This window comes from Larimichthys crocea, chromosome XXIII, assembly GCF_000972845.2.
Source record: "Larimichthys crocea isolate SSNF chromosome XXIII, L_crocea_2.0, whole genome shotgun sequence".
In the NCBI taxonomy this organism is placed as follows: domain Eukaryota; kingdom Metazoa; phylum Chordata; class Actinopteri; family Sciaenidae; genus Larimichthys; species Larimichthys crocea.
In genome coordinates this window covers 1,155,681-1,180,904 of record NC_040033.1, presented here as the reverse complement: position 1 = coordinate 1,180,904, position 25,224 = coordinate 1,155,681, and the positions used below count along the sequence as shown (strand labels likewise).

General features: G+C 41.6%; 1 protein-coding gene across 1 annotated transcript in view; it reads left to right on the top strand.

Annotated features, from left to right (window-relative positions):
• LOC104931619 (cadherin-12) overlaps positions 1–9,626 on the top strand; it is a 91,688-nt gene extending 82,062 nt beyond the window's left edge. The window contains exons 10-12 of the mRNA XM_019279374.2: positions 4,410–4,527; positions 6,458–6,709; positions 9,026–9,626. Coding sequence (XP_019134919.2) covers positions 4,410–4,527; positions 6,458–6,709; positions 9,026–9,537 — 882 coding nt within the window. The 3' untranslated portion in view covers positions 9,538–9,626. The remainder of the gene's footprint in view (positions 1–4,409; positions 4,528–6,457; positions 6,710–9,025) is intronic.
• Positions 9,627–25,224: the final 15,598 nt, after the last annotated feature.

Sequence of the window (25,224 nt, the reverse complement as noted above, 5' to 3'; positions counted from 1 at the left end):
ACACTCGGGCAGAAATGAACCCTGATTTTATGGTGTGAGATAAACTTTAGTGGGTATTATTCTACTTTTTAGAACGGCAGATTGCTGTTGTAAACATGCACATTAAGCTGGAACGTTGATACCTAACAGAAGGCTGCTGTTTTACTCAAGGTCACTTGAATAAAACCTTTTATTTCAGTGGCGTGCACAGAGAAACCCTTCAGCGCAGTGTATGAATCTAAATTTTGAACTGATTGTGTCTTTGAGTTCGATTCAGCCGGAGAAGCAATCATAAAGCACAGCAGTGCTTTGCATATCAGCAACCTAGAGTACATTTCAGATGATGTATTTGAGATGCAGTGGAGAATTTGCCCGTGTGCATTGTAAACCACCTGTGCCTGTAAATTAGCCCATTAACTTGCATCTATATGCAGTTAGCGTTCTGAGGGAGCGGCTTCTTTGGCAGTCTATCAAATCGCTGTAGACTCCTCATCACATCGAGGATGTTTTGTCCGTCCTCGGGCATTGCTGCAATCAAAACAACTGCTGTGCCCTGCATTCGGAGGCATCACTGTCTTCCTAATGCGAGGTTGGCTGTGATTGTTGCCATGTTTTCAGCCGTCAAGATTGAGTCAAGACACTTAGAAAAAGAGGCCCTGACAGCCTTTTCTTTCACTCAGCTGCTTACTACTATGGGATTGGGGATCCTACATGAATGCACGATTTCCTGCCAGAGTTTAAATTATTTCACTTGAGAGATCTCAGATTCCTTCTCTGTCTGTGCACTTGCTTTATATTACTGTGCTGGAACTAACTCCACACAGTTCTAATGAAGAAGAGTAACTAATAAAGCAACAATGTGTAGAAATTTGATTTAGTGCACTGCCACAACAACTTCGAACTTGCTTCAAAAGAAGCCGCCGAGGCCGATGGTTACGTTGTCTGCTCACGGCTCCTGTTCTGGCACGACACTGGCTCCGCTCCCTGCTGCTTCCCCAGCGCTCTGAGCTCACGGTTTCCGACTGCCCGGCTAACAAACTGAACTGATATCAGCTAACAGCGGCTACAGTTTACTTCATAAACTCTGTAAATCACAGAGAGTTGAGGCGGAGCAGCCGGAGGACATCAGAGGGAAAACCAGAAAACATTTCCTCCATAAAATATGATCCAGTTTCACCAGAATCAGTGAAATAGTTGCTGCTGTGTGTGACTTGGTGTTGCACTTCTTGCATCACTTCGCCGGATTACAAGTCAAGTGTAGCATGTTGCAAAAGCAGTGTAAAATGTTTTAAACTCGTGATAGATAAATGTTTGGATACTTTTACTGTAATTGCTGCCCACAGTTAGAGAAAATGAAATGAAATGAAGTTTTCAGGGAAGATCTTTACTCTCGCTCAACTTCTGCCCTATGACCTTCACCAGCTTCTCAACGTGTTGACAGGACTTTGACAAATGAAACCATTAGGACTGAAGTCCATAAATTGCTACACTCATAATCCAATCAGCAGTTTGTTCTTCTGGGGACAAAATAAAAGACCTTGGAGCAGGTATCGAGAAATACATGTTCTAAATCCTTCAGAAAAGTGCAAAGTCAAAGTCAAATAAAGCTTCAGTCTTATATTCAGATCAGTTGCAATCATCATGCAATATGTGGCCTGTGTTTAACAGGCGTCGCCTTCTCCTCTCGGCTTATCCTCTCCTCACTCCTTTGCTTTAATCTCCTGCTTTTTAATCTCCCCCTTTTTTTATTCTTCTTCTCCCCTCCTCCCGTGCCCTCCAGTGCAGAATATACACTTTCCTCCAGTGTTTCCACAGCGTGGTTCCACCAGGTGTTGCACACAGCTGGTGGATGATAAAGAATCGCGGCTCCTCTCCTGTAAAAATCCATCACACGTCTCCCTCGATGATTATCTGCACTCACGTTGCTGGGAAAAAAACACACAAACCGCTTGTTTTGGAGTGTCTCACGCTGTGACACAACCTCCTGTGGAAAATAATCTGTAACCAGGACACAGCCAAGCAGGAGAAGCATCTGGCTGATTTCATGTAAATGAAATGAAGGAGAGTGGCCGAGGTCCTTATACTGAGATTTGCAAATCAAAACGGTCAGCGCTGTGGCAAAGAAATACAGTAGTAATTTCCTTATTTTAATATTAACTGTACTCAGAGACCTGGCTGGTCAACTGGTGAGGTGTGAAATGAGAAAAAGCAACCACAAAGGAATCATAAAACAAGCATATTTATTACTGCAAAGTTATTTGTATTAGATATACAGCCGGCGCCGTAATGTGTCCCTCGCTCTTCAATGTGTTTTCTTTGCTTTTTATGATGCCACGTTGAAATGCTATCCGACCGACTCACTTTGTTATGTGGGAATAATTACATTTACATTTACAGCATTTAGCGGCTGCTCTTATCAAGCTTAATGTACAATGCGGCTGAGTGCAAAGGCAGGATACACTTCAGCCATTTAACGTATTGCAATGGCGGCGCAGTAATAAGCAGTTTCAGCAGCACACGGCTCCACTTATGATCGAGAAGAGGTGGGAGGAACTGGAGTTAAAGAAGAGTTTGTCATTCATGGGGTAATTAGGAAAAAAAACCTTTACTGCTTTAGCTGAAGATACCTCGTCTCTGAAAGACGTCGGTGTCTAAACTAAGCAGTTTTATTAAATTGACAAAACAACGTGCAAATGAAACGTTATTATGTCGTAGAAGTTTTACAGAGAGATTTTCTGTCACTGCAGGAATTAATTAAGCATTATTTACACGAGAGGCTGTGCTTTAACGTCATTATTGGCACGACAGGACTGCACATGTATTAACGAGGTGGTATTACAGCTCCATAACACACAGAGTATTCATTAAAGAAATTCAGATGTATTATACTTTATTAAAGTTGACTTCCGGTGGACTTTTCAGGAGATGGCGGAGTAATATTTTTGGTGATGAGTCAGGTGTGCTGTCATGCTGATTCGAGCACATCCTAAACGTCTAGTTGACCAATCAGATTGCTCGGTCAGACCTACCTGTCGTATAATTGGCATTATTTCAGTTGTGGAAAAAGTATTTTTATTCTGACTTTTTATTAGAGATGAAATAATTTGTTCTGTTGGTCAATCAGTATGTAAAAATGTGTAAGTAAGTTTGTAAAATGTAAAGATTTTCTGCATTTTTACACTATTTTTTTGGTATTTCTGGACTTTTTAAAGACAGTTAATAGTTTAGTTAAACGGGAAATAATGTGGGAGAGAGATATGGGGGACCAAAGGTGGCAGGAATGTGACTGAACTCTTCCTCTGGGACAAATATACAAATGTGAGACATCACTTCAGGTGTGGTCAGGTTTGACGAAAGCATTATCTCTGACAGCTGATTTGCTGGCTGGGAAAAAAAAAAGAGTGATAGATGAAATGCAAAGGCATCGTTAGCTGGAGATTTAGATTTATTCATCACGAAGCTAATGTGGTAGCTGGAAATCAATAGTGTGAAGTGTGCAGCTGCTGTGGGGAGCACAACAGAGCCCTCATCACACCTGGTGTCAGGTTTACTCCCCTGGAGGGAATTTTTATTCAAATACTGAGGAGAGAGCAACATAGTCGGGTTGATGTAACAGGGCAGGAGGGCTGATTGGTGGCCCCCCCTGCATATGGGAGATCCAGGGATGAGGCATCGGGTCTGAGCAGGTCAAGCCCAGAGAGCAGACTGGTAGCCCAGCTGGACGTGGCAGGACAGACGGTTTCAGACAAAGCTCGGGGACGTTTGGGGAGAAGTAGGAACTATAAAGCCGTCAGCAGTCTGCCACAGAGGTGGCTGAATCATCGGCCTGTGTCTGGAAGTGCAGAGAAGTTAGTGGCTTGTTGGCTGGGTGTTGTTAAGAGAACACATTCGCACACATAAGTCATCCTGCTTGTTGAAGTGCTGCAGTCGAATTGTGTCTTTTTCTTCTTTTACTGCTGGGTTGTCTGGGGCGTGTTGCTCTTAGAACGTACACTGTAATATAAAACAACAGTATTTTTTCCTCTTCATGACCCTCGAACAAGCTCCAGCAGTTTTAAATGAACTTAATCCATCATGCTATGTGTTGAGGTGATCTGAAAAGTTATGAATCAAGCGCTCAGCGACTGTATCCAAAGAATACAGAGAGAACAATTCACTGCTCTGTTTCGGGCGCTGACAGGTCTGACATGCAGTCAGTTGGACTAGTTGACACTTGTGTTCAATGTTGAATAATTTCAAATTTTCTGCCAGAACAATTTGATCCGTGGGAGTTTTATTTTCCATTAAAGAGAAACATTTGACATCGAAACAACTGCTCACAAACAAAACCTTCCAACTGTGCGGGTCCAGAGAGTTTTCTGTCAGCACCCCACACAGGAAAGTAAAACTTTAAAACCCAAGAACATGATTTTTATTTGTGTCTTCAACAGGTGATTCAAACATTCACTGCAAAGGACCAGGATCTACCGTCTGCTGGACAACAGTTCTCCTTCAAATTACCAAAGGACGATATAAAGAACAAGAATTTCACCATCCGCGACTTTGGAAGTGAGTGTTCCTGTAGTTTGACGACATCTCTGTTCGGTGACACGGGAAATCAGCACAGTGAGATACAGCTGAATGATGTCTTACTATATAGCCTGAGGAGATATCACCTAGTCATACTCGCTATTGCAGTAGGAACTATAGAAACCGCATCACTCTCAGCATTGAGAAGCTGACAGATGATTACAGCTCAACAATGGGAATAATAGAATGAAGAAATGATGCCTGCAATCAATTACAGATTCTCAGAACAAGTTAAACCAATCGCTTCTTATGAAAGACAATGACGACGTTCATGAGAAAGAGCTTAGACATAAAATATGTGTGAATTAAGTTGAAAGTGGCTTTAGTAGTAACATCTTATGTAAGGAATAATTTATAACGAGGGGGTCGTTATTATGAAATAAACCCTGACATGTGATCTTGAAGGGATTGCATGGCTAGTTACTTAAGAAATCAATATTTAATGTGAAATTATTGATTTAAAAATAAAATAAAATCGGAGGAGTGTTGGATCAGAACTGTGTCCGCAGCAATGATCTGGTATTTATGCAGAAATAACGGACCCTAATTGCCAGAATGTTCTTTTGTTGAAACCTCCAATCTCTACATGCAACTCAACAGAACCATTTTAATTCTACCTTCATCGTTGCCCTCCATACTTGATGCAACTTTAGAATTAGGACAACCGACTTCTCAAGATCAATCATTAGCTGCAAAGTTTGTTGCTCAAAGCTTCCAACAGTGGCACGTCTGAAATGCTAAAAATATCTCAAACGCATGCAGTCGGACGCCGTCTTATGATAAGGGTCTGCTGTATATGACACTCTGCAGCGTGCACTGGCCGAGCCCTTTGAAGTCTCTCCAGAAAGACGGGTAATGAAAAGTGGGACATGGCAGGATGAGGCCGGGGAAACGAATGCATTCACCATCCCTGACAAGCCCAGGTCCGACCCTCCGATCCAGTTTTTTTTACCTTTTGGACACACTGTCTTGCAGCTTTCCCGGCTGCCGGAGACCCTGCGAGCGCACACACAACAGATACAGGAGGGAGATCTGATAGGCAGGGACAGAAAAAAATACAAAACACCACGGGCACAGTGGACAGGTTCAGCAAGAGCACAAACAAAATCACAGTTGTGCACAACATGCAAGGTGTGCTAAAACGCCTGACCTCCTGTCAGGAAAAAGTGCCGGGCTCCATCAGTGGAACAAACCTGGCTTGACAGGGGTCAGACGTTCTAGCTGTAGCAGACAGAACTGGGCAGGTCCAACCTGACACATCGCCTCTCCCTCGTATACATCGTCGACCTCGATTCCACTCGCCGTTCTCACACCTCCGCCTGTCTTCCCATGTTGTTCCCTGTGTTTTTTTTATTTATCTATAATCTCTCATTGCTAATCTGCTGTTTCTCTGGAGTGACGCCGCCTGCACAAAGAGATAAGGGAATAACAACAGATCCCGATAGTTCTCGCCGTGCAGGTAGACAGAACACGTTTCGCCGTGTTTCGGGGGAATGATGTGCTGGGCGTGGTTACAGGCTCTGTCTGATTTTAAGAAGTAAGTGGTGTAAAATGGTGACACTTTGATAACACTTTGATACTTTGCAGTTTCTCATCACATTCAGAGAGGATTTGATATCAAACATAAAGAGTTATCAGACACTGGAAAAAGTTTCATCTATCTTCTCGTACTTGGACCTCCAAACTCATGTAGCTCAGAGGATTGCCTGATTGATGAGAGGTTTTACCGGGTGGAATATTTTCGTTCTTTTCTGGTCAGAACCTGTAGAGATCAAGGAATAAGCACTTGCTGCACTACTTGAGGCCTTTACATACAAAATTGGAAGATTCTTTTAATCTTAGACTGCCCAAGATTTCTTTTCGATCGTTGATTGCATGAAATAAAAATGGCTCCTTTCCCTTCTTCTAGACAACACAGCTGGAATTGTGACGAAGCGGAGCGGCTTCAGGCGGCGTTTGCAGGAGATCTACTTCCTTCCCGTGGTGATCGAAGATAACGGCTACCCACCCAAGAGCAGCACGGGCACCCTGACCATCCGAGTATGCGGCTGCGAATCAGACGGTTCCCTGTTAACGTGCAGCGCCGAGGCCATCTTTCTTCCCGTGGGCCTCAGCACGGGAGCTCTGATCGCCATCCTTCTATGTATCGTCATCCTTTTAGGTGAGACCTGTTGTCGTCCTCTGGCTTGTAAACAGTCTTCACTTCAGCACAGTGTCATTGGTAATCGAGGAATCGATAAGGAAGGAAACAGGGGATTGTTTTATGAATTGCCTCAGCGCTTCCTTAGCTCGCACTTTGGCAGCCCCAAGTGGGTATGAAAGATAAATGTTTTAAGAGTTTAAATCCTTTATCTTCCTCAAATTATTATCATTGTTACTGTCAGCTTAGTAAGCTGTGGACTCAGAGATATATGTTTTCTTCTTTGTTGTTTCTGGCCTTTGGGTGGAGAATGACAATGACTTGGTTTCAAGTTTAGGACAGAATGTATGAGCTTTCTGAAATGTTATTAATTCCAACCTTACTTTGTCCCAACCATGAAATCAGCAGGGTCTTATTTAGATTTAAATTCACAGACACTAAAATTAACACCTGAAATACAAACAAACAGATCTATTTGAATATCTTTGCCATTTTTTCTTAACGGCACCTGACTCCAAACATGCTGAGCTGACCGTCAGACTTAGTCTGGCGTCTCTCCAGGAGCGTCCGCAGTTAATTATAGAACCCATATGAATTTGGGCATTCAATGAGACGTTCAAGATTAGAGGGAGGGAAGCTTAGCTCTATAAACTAAATCCAATCTCGCTGCCCTGTGGCTGCTTCCCAGGCTGCAGCTTTTACACTTCGCACAAGGTCACGGTTGTAAAACTCCTCCTTAATTTCCCGCTATTAATGTCCAACCTCATCTACGCAGCGCCGAGGACGTAAATGTGGGTTTATGGCGTCATTTTCTGAATTATGAATCTGGGATGGTCGGTTGTTAAAGAAGTTCCTATTTAACAGTGGAAGTCAAGGGTAGCCATGACCTTTTCAATTGAGCTGTATTTACATTTCTCTATCCCGCTCTAATATATTGTATAACAAGTTATCCACTGTTAAATTCCTGCTATGCCTCATCATAAATCCCTTTTTCATGAATGTATTCATGTGCACGAGTTTCAGTGTTTCATATGTGAGGGGACTTGTGAGCACACAGTCTTTGCTGCAGAGCTGTGTCAGTGGCGTTCACTCCATCTGAGAAGAATGTCTTCAAAAGCTCCAAGTCGACTCGCCCCCGAGGCTGAGACTGACGCCAAACATGTCATGCTGTCCCTGAGAAGGAAAAAGCGGCAGAGAGAATCAGAACTCACACTGAGAACATTTCCATAGAGCCTCTTAGTTCCTGTGCAGGATTTGTCAGGATGACCCATTTGTCCCGTGAGGAGAAATGACGAGGTAAATTAAACAGACCGGCAGGGAGACTTTTTCATTTGCGCCGCTGTTTTCTTCCAAATTGACGTGAATCGGCTGCACCTGGTGACAAGCCGTGTTCGACCGTTGTGCTCTGTAATAACCAACTGTTGTTGAAGTCTGCGTAGGTGCCACTGGGGGGAGCTGGCACACTGTGCACAAGCCGATAAAATCACTTGGGAGTGAAGGGAGGCAAAAGGGAAGTGAGATACAAGAAGGATGAAAGGAAGAGACCTACTTTAGGCTTTTTTTTTCAGCCTGAATGTATTTATTGGACGCTTTCACACATGAGTGATTTTTTCTTCATATATGCAATTGCACAACCCAGAAGGAAAAACACACATTTTATTGGATTCTTCACCGAGGAGACGGAGAGAGGAACACAGAATGAGACAGATCGCACTGACAGGAATAAAGAAAGAGGAGGAAATGTATAGTAACATGTTGGAAATCACACTCCTGTAACACGGTGTCACAGAAGCTCAAACAAGCTCTGATGGGTGGCGTGCTAACAATCAACTGCTGCTTTGGGGATATTCTCAGTGGTGCAATTACACCCAGCAGTAGTTTTTGAGCTGTCTATCAAAAGTAGTAGCATGTAGTTTGCTCTGAGCCACAAAATTTAGGTGGAAACTGGGCCACACTTTCTGCGTTTTAGACGTCTAGGTTACTCATAACCATATTTCCAAAGGGATTACATATACTGTCTCTAAGTGTGACTAACTATATCATTTAAATAATGAACCTGGAGCTATAATGTCTGAATAAATAATGCTAGAATCCACAGCCCTCTGCCACAGTGCTGCTTGGAGCTTAATTTCATCAACAGCATGCCAGCGTGTTACCAGCGTTATACCATGTTCTCTGAGTTGAGCATGTAAGCATGCTTATCTGTTTTAATTAGCACCAAACAAGCACAGAGGCTGAATGACTTTGGTTTTGCAGATATATAGATTTTCTTTAACAGGAAATGTGTTTCAGAGTCGGTGATGTTGACAGTGGTTTAACATGTTTTGTTCCCCCCAGTTATCGTGGTCCTCTACGTGGGTTTGAGACGGCAGAAGAAAAAGGAGACCCTCATGTCATCCAAAGAGGACATCCGGGATAACGTGATCCACTACGACGACGAGGGAGGAGGCGAGGAGGACACGCACGCGTTTGACATGGGGACACTTCGCAATCCCAAGGTTGTCAAAGAGAACCTGTACCGCAGAGACGTCAAACCCGAGATGAAGAAAGGTCCCAGGGCGCCTGTCTCTCAGGACAGCGCGGACATCCGAGATTTTATCAACCAGCGTCTGAAAGAGCACGACATGGACAACTCAGCTCCGCCCTACGACTCCCTCGCCACGTACGCTTACGAGGGCAACGGCTCGGTGGCCGAGTCCCTCAGCTCCATCGACTCGCTCGCCGTAGACCTCGAGGAGGACTATGATTACCTCAACGACTGGGGTCCCCGCTTCAAGACACTCGCAGGGATATTTGGGGAGCAGTCAGACACTCAGTCGAACTCAACCACCACGGAGAACACACATTGATGTTATTGACAGACTCAGAAAGCAAATATGTAACAATGTTCTTTCGGTTGGCGACACACAATGTTTTACCATCGTTTTTTCCTCCCATGTTTTTCTGTTTTCATGTTTTCTTCCAGCTCACTGTTTTTCGATTTTATGTTGTACTTTTTTTTTTACCATGCTCGGTCCCAAAATTGTAAAAAAACAAAAACAAAAACAAAAAAAACGAGGGAATATATGGTAACGTGATTAGATGAGCAAAGCAGCCATTCGATTACCTTTCAATTGAATGTTGGTTCTTGTCTTACATTCTGTTTCCTCTTGGGGGAATACGCATACACATGGAAATGTTGTCATTTCCTAGAACATCCTTAAAAGTGCCTCGATATAATTGTTCTTTCACTTGCTATTTCATGCCACATATTCAGTGTTGTTCCTTAGAACCCCCCATAGGTTAAGCCAACTCAGTCAGCTTACTGTGATCTGACTGGCTGAGGCATCTACCAAGACCAATGTCAACTCTGTGGGGACAACGAAGTGGCCTGAGTTTGGCCAAAGATGTTTTGAATGTTATTTATTGTTCTATTTATTTATTGGCTGATTGAGTTTGATTCAGTTTTTTTGTGTATTTATCTATTTATCTCAGTCATCGATCTGTATTTTTTATTTTTGGAGACACACAAGAAAATTTTGTAATTAATAAAAAAGGCCCACATGAAAATGTATGTTTCTGTTAGGTGGGTTCTGTGAATAGACTTGTACTAGAGTTGTAAAAAAAAAAAAAAATTAATTAGGGCTAAATACTGCAGTTCAGTCATGTAATAAACACAGTTTTCTTAAATAAACCACACTTGGAGAAAATCCCTTACTGTGTTTACTTGTTTTGCTCACATTATGACACGTCTGATCTATGAATATTGGAATATTCTGTGAAATTAAATATTTGGCATTTGGCACAGATATTCATGGTAACCAGCAGATGAATCTTAATGACTTTGGGGATCCTTTTGACTTTTCATGCCGCAACAGCAGCAGGTCAAATTCATTAATTATTCAGTTAAATATGTTAACATCTACCAGATGGATTGGCACAAAATTTGGTACAGACATTTGTGTTTCTAGGCCAATTCACCCGAGACACCATTTGACAATTTTGGTAGAAATATTCATGTTCTCTACTGGATGAATTGTAATAATTTCTAAGATGCCCTCACATTGAATCTAGCCACATCAACAGGTCAAACTTTAAATTTACCCAATTGTGTTTAGAGAAATCTTTAAAAAACTGAAACTATGACCAACAAAAAACCTTCAGATGACATAAAATCGTGGTTTTCTGGCCTGTATCCAGCACAACCTTCCTGGAAGAGATAAATGACTTCATAGTTAATCGGTTTCCTCAGGCAAATTAACAGATAAATGCTTTTGAACAGAGTGTGTCTGGATTTGGGTGAGTATCTCCAAGCAGGGAGAACAGCAATCACCATGTGAGAGGTACAAATCACACAGAGGCTTCGGTATGGTATCAAAATGGTCCCATTTCGCCAGTCATTGAATAGAGTGGCTCAGACCTTTCTTGCCATGGTCTGGTGACGACATAATGGAAGGTCTGGATGAGAGCCAAAGCAGTCAGTGACATACAATGCAGAGCCTCGGCCACGGGATGTGAAGTGGTTCCACTTTCTGTCTCTCTCTATCACATCCAACAGGTACCTCAAGGCTGAGCTCCAGTAAATGTGCGATGATGTGTTAGAATAAACGTTAAGCGATCTATGACCCTTGTAGGCAGCAGAAATTACAGCAACAGTGGCCGTCAGTTAACTTCTGCACCCTTACTCTCCGTTTGAGTTATGGTGGTTTGGAATTGACAACATTATAGTCACATTTTCAGAGAGATGGGAGGGTCAGCTAATTAAACCATAGACACAGTAGAAGTATGATGATAATATATCGTCATTAAACAAACCAGAGTAATAACAGAAACTGTCCGAACAGAAAAAAAGCTCATTGGTCATGAGACCTATTTGTATCTTTTCCTTTTGTAGCCATGAAAAGTTACTTTACAAAACCTCTTTTAGGAAAAATGTGAAACTTTGTTGTTCAGTTTGCAGGACTCTATCTATGTCTTCATCAAGAAGCAGCGTCACTATCCTTCAGTCTTGAATTCTGTGGTTATGTTGTGGCGACTCAACATCCACAGCTGAGCGCTGTGTTTTGTGCCACTTAGAAAGAGTTACCATGCTAAACTATGATTACGAACATAAGATGAACTTCATTAATCCCTCAGGGGGAAATTAAGCTTGTAACACACACATGCACATTTATAGACCTGCATTAATATGTAGAGATGTCGGAGCATGGGGGGTGGAGCACCTCTCCAGCTACCAGTGTGTGCCTGTGCTTCATTTTTTACCATATTACAGGTATCAGCATTTCGCTTAAAGCACCTGTGTCCCTAAGTACACCCTGACTGTGTTGCTAGCATGGCTGTAGACTCTTGGTATTGCATTAACTGTGATGCGGTGGTGGTATAGGACCCAAAAATGCAAAAGGAGCTGACTCAGAAGTGGGAGCAAAAACAGCCGTTTATTTAACTACGGAAGTTGGAGCTGGGAATGAGGGTGGTGGTAGGCGTGGAGGGGTTTAGGCCAGGGCTGAAGGGTGCGGTAGCCGGATGACGAGGAGGGCGAAGAGCTGGAGTCTGTAGACAGAAAATGTAGGTGAATAATCGGGAAAAACCTCAAATAAGAACTTCTCTAGGAGCCGGGATGGTCTACCAAGATGCGGCGACAATCTGGCAGTGAGCATGCAGGAGGCCAGCCTCTGAATACTGCTCAAGAAGATGATCTGATGCAGGTACATAGAGCACATAGCACATAGAGCCCAACCCCCAGCCTGAACACTCCACATTAACTGTTGTTCAGACAAAGTATGCAATATGCACGACAGCACACTTAACCTGTGGGCATTCATTTCATCCTGTTTTTAATAGATTAATTGAAAACAATATTATTTATATGAATCAATAATGGAAATAAATGTAAGCTGCAGCGCTATGTGAGCGGTCAAATTGGTGAACGCGACCTCTGAATTGATACAAATGTGATCATTAAACACCACGAGGGCGGGGGATCCCTGCTGTTTCATGCCATTTATGACTCACCCTGTCTAGTGGCACTAGTCAGCGTAGACAGAGCAAACAGAGACATCAGCACTAAGAGGGAGGAGTGGTGGGTGTGGGAATGAGGGGTTCACCATCTTATGCATAAACATGAGACAACTGGCACAATCTATGCGATAGCTCCGGGAGACGGCAACCGTTGCCACAAGCCAAAGCGAAAAGAAGTGATGGCACTGATACTGTTTGTGTTGGAACAGGTTCAACCATCTTTGCCCTAGTGAACAGCACTGTCCGGGCTCATTGTTCGCTCAGCCTGCTTCCACTGCCAGTGCTCCAGAATGAGTCTCCACAAAAAAAAATCTACATTCATCGATCATTTCACAACAAGGAGCGACGTGGCAAACAGTCGACTTTGCATTGTGAGCGAACGTCACAATTTACAGAGCTTTCAAATTAAGGGGAACATTGTTTGGTTGTGAACTAAGGTGTTTACGGCATTCAGTTTCTGAGTCACATGAGTCTGTGCAAGCAAAGCTGTCATGATTCAACAAAGACGACTTGTCACGGCGCCTTTTGAATAAACCCTTCTATTGTTGTGGGCACCCAACAATTTGCTTAGACTGAAATAAATGAATACATAACATCACCGAGACCACTCTCTGTTGTTGCTTTTTCAGTTTGCTACGGACGCATGCCTCAGTTTCTAATGAAGCCCTGTATTGCACACTGCTGCAGTTAGGGATTATAATGCTGATGTATATGGGTGCTTTAATTAATACCAGTCACTTTGTATTATTCTGTATCTAAGGGTTTTTCCTGGGAGTGTTTATGCATATGGAAATAAAGCTGTCACCACTGCTGCCGAGCGCTCTCTAAGCTGACAGGTTTGCTTTACAGGAAAAGTGCTGATCTTAGTGTGCATATATTTGTGCCCACTAACCTTCGTTAACCCTGTTAATTATACAGCGCCAGCAGTGACTAACCTTGAGACAGTGGCATGTAAGTAAACACAGCAATCGTTTTCTCACTCTAAGAACATGCGTGCTGAGTGTTAAGCAATTATTAAGGCATTAAGTGATGGAGAAACAATTGTTTGCAAGGGCTAATATTAGGCACGCCTAGATCATGTAAATCTAATGCAAACAAATGCTTTGAAAGGCATCACAACTCTCTGAAACTTAAAATGCTGACTTTTTGTTGTGTCGGTTGATTGATTGGGTTGTTGGAAGGCGACAGTTGCTGTTTAATTGGATTATATTAAGTCATGAGGGTTGAAAGTTCATTTTCATTGTGATTCATAACTTATTGTGCACCGCCAGTGACGCCATAAAGTCCAAATACATGTACAGCTCATTTATTCAAAAGCTACCAAACACAACCCTATCTCTGGTATTACACCTGAGAAAGGGTTGAAAAGAATCAGGGTGAAAGAGTCAGCCAGTGAATAAAGAGCATTTCCTTTTGAAGGTATTACATAAAAATGAAGCTGTAGAAGTAACTTTTTTTAAATCCATGGAAAAATTGCAAATTCTTCTGTCACGTAGTGTCTTTATATCCAAACTTTTCTGTTGCTGTTCTCCAGTAGCTCTGTGATCCCTAACGAGTAAAAAAAAAGAAAAGAAATCACTATATTATATTATTTTATTTTCTACTCCGCAGGAACAAATCAACACTGACATTCAAACTTCAAAACTGAGCCACTGAACATTTGACTGGAATGTCAAATAATCCACAAGCTGGAGGGTGCAGATTTAGCTGTTATAGCACAACGTTCCCTTAAAACACTTATTGCTCACTTAGCCTGCATAAGCACAGCATATAAAACATGGCTTTAATACTGCAGGAAAATATATATTTACTGAGACAAAGCCGTACAGTGCAATAAAGAGAGCAAGGCGAGTTTATTTGCATTGGACAGAGCGCTTCATATGATAAACAGATTCAAACACGGTGAGGAGGTGGATAAAAGAAAACATATGAAAACAAACGTTTGCATTAGTGATATTTTGTATTTAATATAGAAGTACAATATGTGCTATGTCCATGTTTAACTTCACGTCGGTCTCCTGGGTATAAACACCAAGAGTGGAAATACTGTCGATGCACTAAACCCTGAATAAGTCAGCATGCAGCGTGTTTGCCATCACTCATTCTCTCATGCTCTAATATGGCAATGACACGCTATGTAATCTGCAGGTAACGTGGTACACACATTTTACACACATGCTTCAGAATTTAAAAGGGCGGTGCCAAGTTACTTAAACCCTCATCAAATTACAGAGGTACTAATGACACCGGCAGTAACTGTCAAGAGTTTGACAAATCTGTTTATCAGGAGTTGAAATGAATGCCAATTAGTACATTATTCATGAAATGAAGAGGTACCTGTGGTGTAGCTGCTGTTATTTTTTCATTTTTAATCTTTATTCCATTTATGAATTAAAAAGATGTTTTTTGGGTTGGAAACAACACCAGAGAGAAACATTGGCACTTATTTACCTTCCTTCATGTGTTGAAGCACGAAAAGTCATTCCAGAAATCCCTGAATAGTCGTCTCGGAGACACCATTGTCTTTGCCAGTTCATTAACCGAATAAAAACAGCTTCTCTGTTCCCCACCGACTGAGTTCAGAGCCTCGTGCTCTGTGCTCCATTTAGACTTAACATGTAGAGTACACATGGCTTGGACTCATTCATCGTCCTGATCCAATCGGCTGCTGGTGCGCTTTGGTAACAACAACAACAACAACAGACACAGACCATTTGCTATGCGGGAAGTGTCCCAGGAGACTGTCAGTGCAAAACAGGTCGAGCTGCTTTGTGAGGTACATGCATGCTACAGTACAAAGGAAATTACTCCTGCCAACGCCTGATGTTAAGGAACATTGGTCTGCAGTCCTCTCCATGTAGTGCTTCTTTCAAAAATATTTATCATATTTGTCATAGGCCATAAATTCATGTTCTTGATATAGAATAGGTATAGAAATGGTATCTACTGTCTAAGTAAGTGTCAAATAAGTCATATGTAAGTAAAAAGTTAATAATAAGGGGGAGGCTCATTTAGGATCCTTCTGGCTTGAGGGTAGCAGCTCTTCCTGAGCCTCAGTGCTGGTCCGATGTATCCAATATTTCCTTCCCACTTGCAGCAGGGAGAAAAGGTTGGAGTGCTCCAGGTCATTAATGATTCTTCTCACCTTATTTTTGCAGTGCCTGGTGTAAATCAGGGTACAGCACCTAAACAGACTAATGAACCTGAAGACTGTAGTGCAGGGGTAGAGTGTCTGAGGTGAAACAGTCTCTCACCACAGAGTCAGTATGCTATGCCCAGGTCAGGCCTTTGGTTGTTTGGTAGTAGGACATAGTTTCTCCCTCGCTTGTCTAGTCTTACTGGCATCCAGATTTCCAGGCCTTTTCATTGTTATCTGTGATCAAGCTCCACACACCTGTCATCAGCAATATCACAATGGTGTTAGAGTTGAAAGTGGCTACACAAATGTGTGTACACAGAGTATAGCAGGGGACTCATAACGCAGCCCTGGGGTGCTCCGATGTGAAGGATAAGGGTGGATGAGGTGTGTCCACTCACCCCAACCACCCGACATGCACAGTGAGGTCTTTAATTCAAGGTCCTTGAGCTTTGGGACCAGCCTGGAGGGATCAATGTTGTGGAGGATGGTGCTATGGTGATCAGCTGCTGAGTAGTGGGTAGCAGATGTTGCCTTTGAATTGTCTCGATAAAAATAGGATTGAGCTACAGGTGTGCACATTTAGCATGCTTGGAGCAGTTTATTATAACATATTATGATTTATTCAAATCTCTTAAACAGTATTCCAACTCACCAGAGAACCACCAAGATTAAAAATGCACTTCTCAGGTCTCTTCCAACCCCATTGGTGATTTTGGTATTCGAGCACAAATCATCTGGGCAAAGTGGAGCAAACAAAGCAGAAATGCAAAAGGTTTTATGGCTCCAAAAAAACAGGTGGATGCTGATATCCAGTAGGCGGCACTTACTCATGCTTGGAAAATGAACTGAGGGGCAAACCGCAGCTCTAACTGCTGTGAACGCCGGTTTGTTTTATTATCTGTGTCTGGGCTTTGTGTGTGTGTGAATTCACCTTGTTAAAGTGGCACCCAATTTGGTTCTTGGTCTGCAGAGAGGGAGAGCTTCAAGAGTATTGAATTTAGCAGAGCATCTCTGCCCGGAGCCTTCGTCTTTGCAGTACTGCTGCAGTAAATGATTCAGCGTGGAAGATCCCGATTCCTCGAGGAGATCTGACCACAGATCTGTGAAATAGAACAAATTACTGATTAACACTAGAGAGCGCTCAGAGAAAGCACACCTCGCCAAGGCTGTGCAATTCTCTACATCTGTTATTTGAATAAAACCGTCTGGAAAAATATGGATTTGTAAAACTTTGACATGATTGCCACGATTATGCTCTAACCTTCAGCCATTTTATTACTTTTACCCAAAACTATGATCTCTGCTTTTCTTCTTTAAATGTTGTGACTAAACCTGACTCAGTCTCAGCCACAGCAGCGTCAGAGGTGACTTCCCTCTAAATGCTCTAACTTCCAGGTGAGTGTAGGACTGTCACGGCCTCAGACACAATTCTGGTGGATTCAAATGCACGACTCTAGGGCTGACGAAGACGTAACAACAGGGACGCTGGAAGTAATTCACATACATAAATCAATAACGTTCTCGATAGGGTGTTACACTTGGTTATTTATATGCCTAGTAATCATGTGATACTGGCTATAATTTACAATGAGATGTCATCACAACCGACCTGTATTAGACCTACAGAGGTTTTAGAAATACATCATAAGGCCAACTTGATGGCAACGTAATGCTCAACCTAGGAATGTGAATGTGCTTCATTGAATCACACATGAAATGCAAGTATTTCTCGAAATATGTCTTTAATTAAGACCTCATATATTTAATTTCACGCACAAGGTACTGAGATTAGGCACGAGACAGCGTTATAAACACGTAACATAGTGTTGACTTTTTAAACCTTCTCTCGCTCCGAACCGTAGTTGGGAACTGATTTGATGTTTTGGCTCGTTGCTGGTAACTAGTGTCGTAGAGTCCGGGTAAAAGTGTTAGAGGAAAGGACGAAGAAGTGTCTTTCGTGCAAAACCGCACATTTAATTCCTCTTTTTTTTAATCAAAAAGCAGAACACACACCGGGCCGATTCAAAACCTGACTGGACACTGCACTTCCAGCGTCCTTGGAATGGGGTCAATGAGATATGTAGTTTAAAAGCGCTTTGAGTGGTCGGAAAACTAGAAAGGCGCTATATAGGTACAGTCCATTTACCATTTACCAATACACTTCAGACAAAGTCCAGACACACAACAGGAGACTGTGTGTGTCAGACAAGTCCACAATGACGTCACAGCTCTGTGATAACTGGGCCATTATTATGGGGAATTTAAGATGTCTGTCTATCTATATGGAGAGTGTGTCTGAGTAAACTCACTCAATCTGAATAAACTTATTTAGGCCTGTTTTTAATTACAGTAACAAATCAACTTCTTCCACCTATCCATTCTTTTTTAAATACTGTATAATATATGTTTACCGTCAGTTTAACTGTAATTTAGTCTCTGCTTTGAATTTCTAATACTTTTCAAATTTGCAGGACACGATTTGTGTAACAGTTATTAAGTCTAATATGTTTTCATTTTAATATTCAAAATGTTTTAGTGGTTAATATCAATACTTGAATCATTCTGACCCCCACAGGGTGCAGATGCGCCGTGTTGTGGGGTTCGGTTCAGAAGAAGAATTAAAGATAGAAAAAGGTATTGTTTAAGTATAAAATGTTTTTATTTGTTGTGACCACATCACTTCAGCACATAGTACAAAAAAAAAAAAAAAAACACTCCAAGAAAATATATTAAAACTTTCACTCGAAACAGTTTACAAGGATTGAGGCAGCCATCGTATATCTTTTCAATTTTAAAGGTTTATTTTTCAGATTTCTGGGAAAAACCGAAGCACTCGGAGGAAACCCAAACATATGAATGTCTACTTTTGTTCTGTCAGGGTCGTGTTGTCCCTGTTGGGGTTCGGTTCTGACTCGTGTTTTTTCTTGTTTCTTTTTTTGAAGAAAAAGTCTCGAACCCTTTTCCAGAACGTCCTTTTCGTTTGAGCAGCCCGCACTGCCCTGGTGCTGGCCTCAGTGCTCTGATCTTGGCTGACAACTGTTAGGTGCTGGTCAAAATCCGGTTCAGGTGCAATGGACGGGGGCCGTCTCTCGTCAGTTTCTGCCTCGATGTAATCTGAAGCAGAAGACTGCTCCTCTGCTGTCTCTTCTGTGATTGGTGAAGCAGATGTGGACCGGTCCACATCTGCTTCGATGTAATCTGAAATAGAAGACTGCTCCTCTGCTTTCTCTTCTGTGATTCAGGTGAAGCAGATGTGGACCGGTCCACATCTGCTTCATCTGAAACAGGAGGCTGCTCCTCTGCATCCTCTCCTGGGCTAGGTGAAGCCTGTTCCCTCTCTAATTGTCACGGACACTTTGCAGCTGGAGGTTTTCTGCTTCAGCTCCTCCTCTAGTTCAGCATTTCTCTCTCGTTCTGCAGAGAATTTTTCAGAACTTTTCGAACAGCGGTACCATTTCGCCGTATTCATCTTCCATGCCTCTTAAGCTCTTTCTCTGCATCCTCTAATCGTCCTCTAATTCTTGTTCCTGTCATTCATTGTATGTTTTCAAATTTTGTTGGGCTATTTCCTCGCGGTACAAGTTTTCTTGTTGCCCACTCCATACTTTCTCCTCAGAAAGCTCCTTCCTAACAGACGCGAGCTGTTCCTTGAGCGTATTGTTGGAGATTTCCTTTGAATCCAGGATTGTGAGCGCATGTGTTAAACTGGATTTGACTGTTGGAGCTCAGCTTGCATCTCCTCCACCTGTCTGCGAAGCTCTCCCTTTCTGTCCGCCCGTGATATCTGCAACTTGTGTCCGAATTGTATTAGTCCAAGACATGGTGCACTGTCCTCTCTCTGTCCACGATGCTGAATCACCTGTCCCAAATGTCTGTCTTCCAAAGCGACTTCAGCAAAGTGAAGAATGCGTCACTATTAAAACTCTCTGATGACGTCACACTTGGCCTTTGATGTAGAATGCCCCGCCCACTGCTGCCCTTAGTTACTGTTGCTATGGCTGCCTAATGAACCATTCTCCCGCTTTAATTTATTGCTTTTAGAAAATGATTACTATAAAAAAGGTTTCATGAAATTAATACGGGACAAATTGTTAAAGATTCATAAAATGTGAGAATTTTTGCTTTTTTTTTCCTGTTAAATTTTCAAGTTAGATGATTAAAGTCGATATTTCGTAATCACAGAATTTATATTTCAGCATCTAATCCAAAAAAAAAAAAAATAAAAAAAAATAAAAAGGCAGCAACAAGTACATAGTGTTGACTTTTAACCGCCATATTGGATGTGGCAGATCTGCCCGTAAACTAATACAAGGAAATGACGACTTCATAAAGCGCCTTTCTACAAAGTTCTCTCAATTTAATGTCTCTTACACCCCTTCACACACACACTAATATATCTGGGAAACAAACAGGCACCAAAAACAACGTATGTAACTTTTAAAGTGATGATTATAAATGTTTACTCCTTATGTAAGCACCAAACCAACGTATGTATTTTTCTAATGCTGAGTGTTTACAGCTACTAATGTGTGTAACACTGTTACTGTGATGATAAATATTGAAATATTTATATTTAACATTTAATCTGTGTCTATAATAACCAGATCCTGAAATGTAGATCTGCCACACCCAATATGGCGGCGATGTCGACATACGATTCAGCGCTCAATGCGGCGTCTATGTATATATGTCTGTGTATATATGTCTATGTCTCTATGTCTGTGTATATATGTCTATGTATATATGTCTATGTGTGTACCCCTGCTCCTGGGTTTACCTGTTTGCACCTGTACGTCACACACACGCACCGGGCCACTGTCTTAAAGGGACAGGGCTGGCCGGTAACAATAGCCTAGATGAGGCTAACTGATTTTATAGTTTTTACAAACGTTAAGAAGAAAAAAAACTCCAAAGCCTTATTTAAAGTCCATCTCTCTCTCTCTGAGAGTGTGGTGGTTTTAAACCACCCTGCCTTCAAAGACCTGTTCAAAGTGCTGGTGCTAACGTCGTTACGTGTTTGCGGTAATAAATTTTGTGAATCAAATCATGCTTCTGACATTTATAGTCAAATATGTTGTTTGAGTTATGTAAATAAAATGACAATAGTATAATAATATTGTGATTTTTTATTTTTTTTTTGCATTTCCATTCAGTCTCTCACTACAAGGAGGGGCTGCAGCCCCCCCACTTCCAGCATCCTTGCGTAACAAACGGGTATTTATTGTCCAAAAAAAAAACAATCAAACAGATGCAAAACAAAAGCTCACGGGGAGGGGACAGAAACATTACTCTCAAGAAATGAACACAAACTAAACGAGGGTTGGACAACGTGACGATACTCTTCTACAAACTGAACGAGAACTGGCAAAGACAAAGGGAGACGAGGACTATTTATACATGACGTGAGCGAAGACAGGTGAAACCAATCCGACAATTACAAGAAAATCACACAAAGGGTCTGAAATGGGAGGGAAAAGGTGAGTGCAAGTTCTTAAGGCAAGGCGTTCAAGACATACAGGACTAAACACAAACGGGACAGATCTGAGAATGAGGATGGAAGTCCGTGAAATTCAGATTTTGATTTCACCTCATGAACAGATGGATGACACGTCAGATTTTCCTCAGCAGTGTCGGCAGTTTAACAATAAAAACATGAGCCCATGCTACTTCACAACGTCTTTTGTTATTGTTTTGATGTGAGAGACATATTTTCTTCTGGTTCGTTATGACTAATCCGAGGAAACCTCAGCCCAAACTTCTTCCCCTGTGCTCCCCGCTGGAATTACTAAACCTGATCTAGTTAGCAGCACTTCCCTCTGTCTTCAGAAAGGTGTTTGAAGACCTACTGTACCTCCGCGGGGAATATTCACTGAAATGCCTTTTCTCTCGTTCTCTCGATCTGTCTCCTGATCCCGATGTCTCTCTGTCGAAAATTTGTTTTACACTTATTAGTTACTCCATGAAGCCACACTGCAGCCTTGCCTGAGGTGGAACATGGAGCGTTGAGTGTTGAGACACTCATCCCGGAAGGCTTCTCCTTGATCTGCTGTGGCTTGGATTGTGCATTATTTGTATGTCACGTTGGAGAAAAGCATCGCATGAATACTGATACTGTTATCTGACTCTTTGCCGGACAAAACATACATGTATAAAAACGAGAGGATTCAAATAGCGTGTCTATTTAAAGGTCGGCTTTGGTGCAGCAAAATAAAATAACACTGATCATAATCATTATCCTGCAAACCTTCAGAAAATAATTCTCACATGGAGCAAATGTCGCCTCTAATAACATGCTACCAATTTTATAATTTCACGCTACGTCCACTGGGGCCACAGAACAAAATGCAAAAAGCACCAGATTCTATTGAAAAACAACCAAAATAATATCTCAAACATATAATACAGTGTCACCTGTGATTATACCTGTGTTCTGTGGCCACCACTATTCAACTCCAGGGTGAAACACTTCAGTCTAAAGCTTGTAATAGTAAATTCAATGTGTTTGTTTCATTCACTAGAGACGCACAACCTCCCCCTTCTTAACATAAGACACCAGCTCCTTTTGTCTTTGTAAATTCTGATACCCAGACTCAACTTTGCACCGAAATACAAGATCCTGCAGGATACTTCAGGCGCCAATACTTTCAACAGACAAAAGGGTGTGGAAGTCTCTATTTCATTCTTCACCAGCAGCAGAGAAATTTCCACAACAAGCTCCAAACGAATGTATTTGTTCCCAGTCTGGGAATATAAACAAACTGGGATAGCTGCCGATGACATTGGCCGTCATGGGTGTCTGTGGAGGACAGCAGGGAGCTAATACAAACTACACTGTCCTTATCTGTATCATGTGCAACACTTTTATTCTAATGTACATTTCAAGTTGAAAAAATGTTATTAATAAGTAAGAAACAGAAACATTTAGAAACAAATTTGAGATATTTGTACTTGAATATTTTACATGATAAGGACATTTATAGATATTTGTACTTGAATATTTTACATGATAAGGACATTTATTTGATATCTTACACAGGTATATTCAGATTTTGCACACATACGATCAGATTATAAAATAAGATGCACCACCAACAGTATATCTTAATATATCTCCAACCTGAGTTTATTTAAAGGATCCCCATGACCTTATGCCGTGGCAATCAGCTGATCTCCCCGAGGTCCACACCAAACCAAACACACGACACACTGTGTGATAAACAGTAATTGCTAAAATGATATCTAAGCTTACAATCATGTACAAATCAAAGCCAGCGGGCAATAAATTTAATAAAATTCCAGGCTAAATACATGATATCTATGACATCGATGATGTTTAAAAAGAATTATACAACTCGTATGCATCTGCATGTCAGTGAGAGCCTCTGCATGTTATTTTAAAGGATCTTTGATCAGGCAGATGTTCTCTGCAAATTTTTAATGCACTGGTTCTGAATTATTGTTTGTATTTATTGTAATATAACACATAATAATCATTCCTTGGCAGGGGGCTGTAGTGGAAGAGAATAAATACATTTGAGACACACACAAGAAGTTTTTGTGAGTCCAGTGTTTAAGTGTTTCTCTCTGACTGTGTGTCATCTGCTATAAATAAGATTAGCATGCGTCATCAGTGCAGACCATATCTGTGTTTCTTTGACAAGTTATATATAATGAGAATACTAATGAAAAGAACTAAGTGATGCCAATTCACCCTGTTACATTATGTGGCTAATGGCTGCTTCCCCCCTCAGCCAGGATCCATACAAAGACGTGACAGGTTTGCTTTTATCCACTGGCTGCTTTATTTGTTGGTGGAGAAGTGACATGGCGTGACGTCCATGTTGTTCAGACAGTTTGATAATAGTAATTATGTCTTCATCATTTAAACTGGTAACTGTAGTGTGATGAACAGAGTGAGAATTTAATATTTTACCATTTAGCAAATATTGTAGAATCTGATATTTGAATTTATCTCGGATGAATTGCCGTCTTTCTTTTATTGTTCCTTATTTTATTTGTGCTTTTTAATGTAATGATGTCTTCAGAGAGTTGTTTGTGTCAGATTCCAGTATCTGGAGGTGAAATACTAGAATTTCATATCTGAAAGGTACCTTAAACATTTCTTCATGCATGTCTAGATCTGTCTGATTCCAGGGACGAGCCAGTCAAGAGGTTGGACTGCTCTGCATGAGTCCGTCTTAATACTCTGTGCTTGTAATATCTGTTTGACCTTCGCAAGTCAAAGATGGACATCGTGAAGTCTTCAGCTTTGAGCTTTTTGATTCTCGTCGCCTCAGTCTGGGTTCAGAGTAACAAGACTGATCCACGCAGATCTCTTAATCCTGTGCAACAAAGCGGACTGTCTTCAAGGAAGGGTCCTGAAGCCAAGTGTGTCCATTCATTTCATATCTCTTTTCTTTTGACGCATTGTGTTTTGATCACTTGTCTTTGTGTAATCGCTGTCTTTTGTTTACCTGTTGTTCGTCATCTCACGCCTTCTCTCCTCTTCATTATCTTTGTCTAACATTACAGACACTTCAGTGGCATCACACTCTGCGACACCTCCGATCTGGAACTTTGCTGCCACCTGTTAATGAAAAGCCAGTTTGCCGCCTCTGCCAGGAGATATAACTCCTCGTTTTGTGGCACTGGCAGCACTGATCTACTAACACTTAAATAATTAGCTTTTTGCAGAAACCTTGAGTCTTTTAAAAATGTTTTAATCAGTTTTAGTATTATATCAAGGTTCTAGATGTAGCATTCAGAAAACCCTCAGAAGTGAACTGCAGTCATCACACTCTCAATTGAGCATCATTCTGGGAATTGACTGAAAATGACATAGGTAGACTGAACGGGGAAATAAATTCCGATCATGTTTAGAATAACATTAATATTATCTGTATTATCTGTATTTTATTTGGACCATTGCCTCCATGATACTAACATGAAACCTCCCATTAACCATGAAGGAAGACCTGCACTGCACAGCCAGCAGGCCGAGCCCATGGCTCTTGTATTAACCAGGTTTTGTTGTATATGTGTGTAGAATACATAGGTTAGTATCATAGATCATGTCAGCAGCAGTAATTTGGAAAGCTACAAATAATTCATAAACTAGAGTTAACCAGCCAGTAGCAACCCAATGACACTGCCCCTATAAAACAACCTGCAGAGGCCAGGCCAGCCAGTTTACCAGCCAGATTAGTCCCCGGAGTATGGGTGAGTTAGTTGACGAATTAGTTGATGAGTTAGTTTGACTTTATCAAAAGCCAAAAACAGTCTTTTAGTTAGTTATCTTGCTTGCAATTTGTCCATATTGGTAAACCAACTAATATGAGGCAGCTAAAAGCACAACATCACAATAGATTCTTTGCAGATGCTTTGCAGACTTTGAACTTTG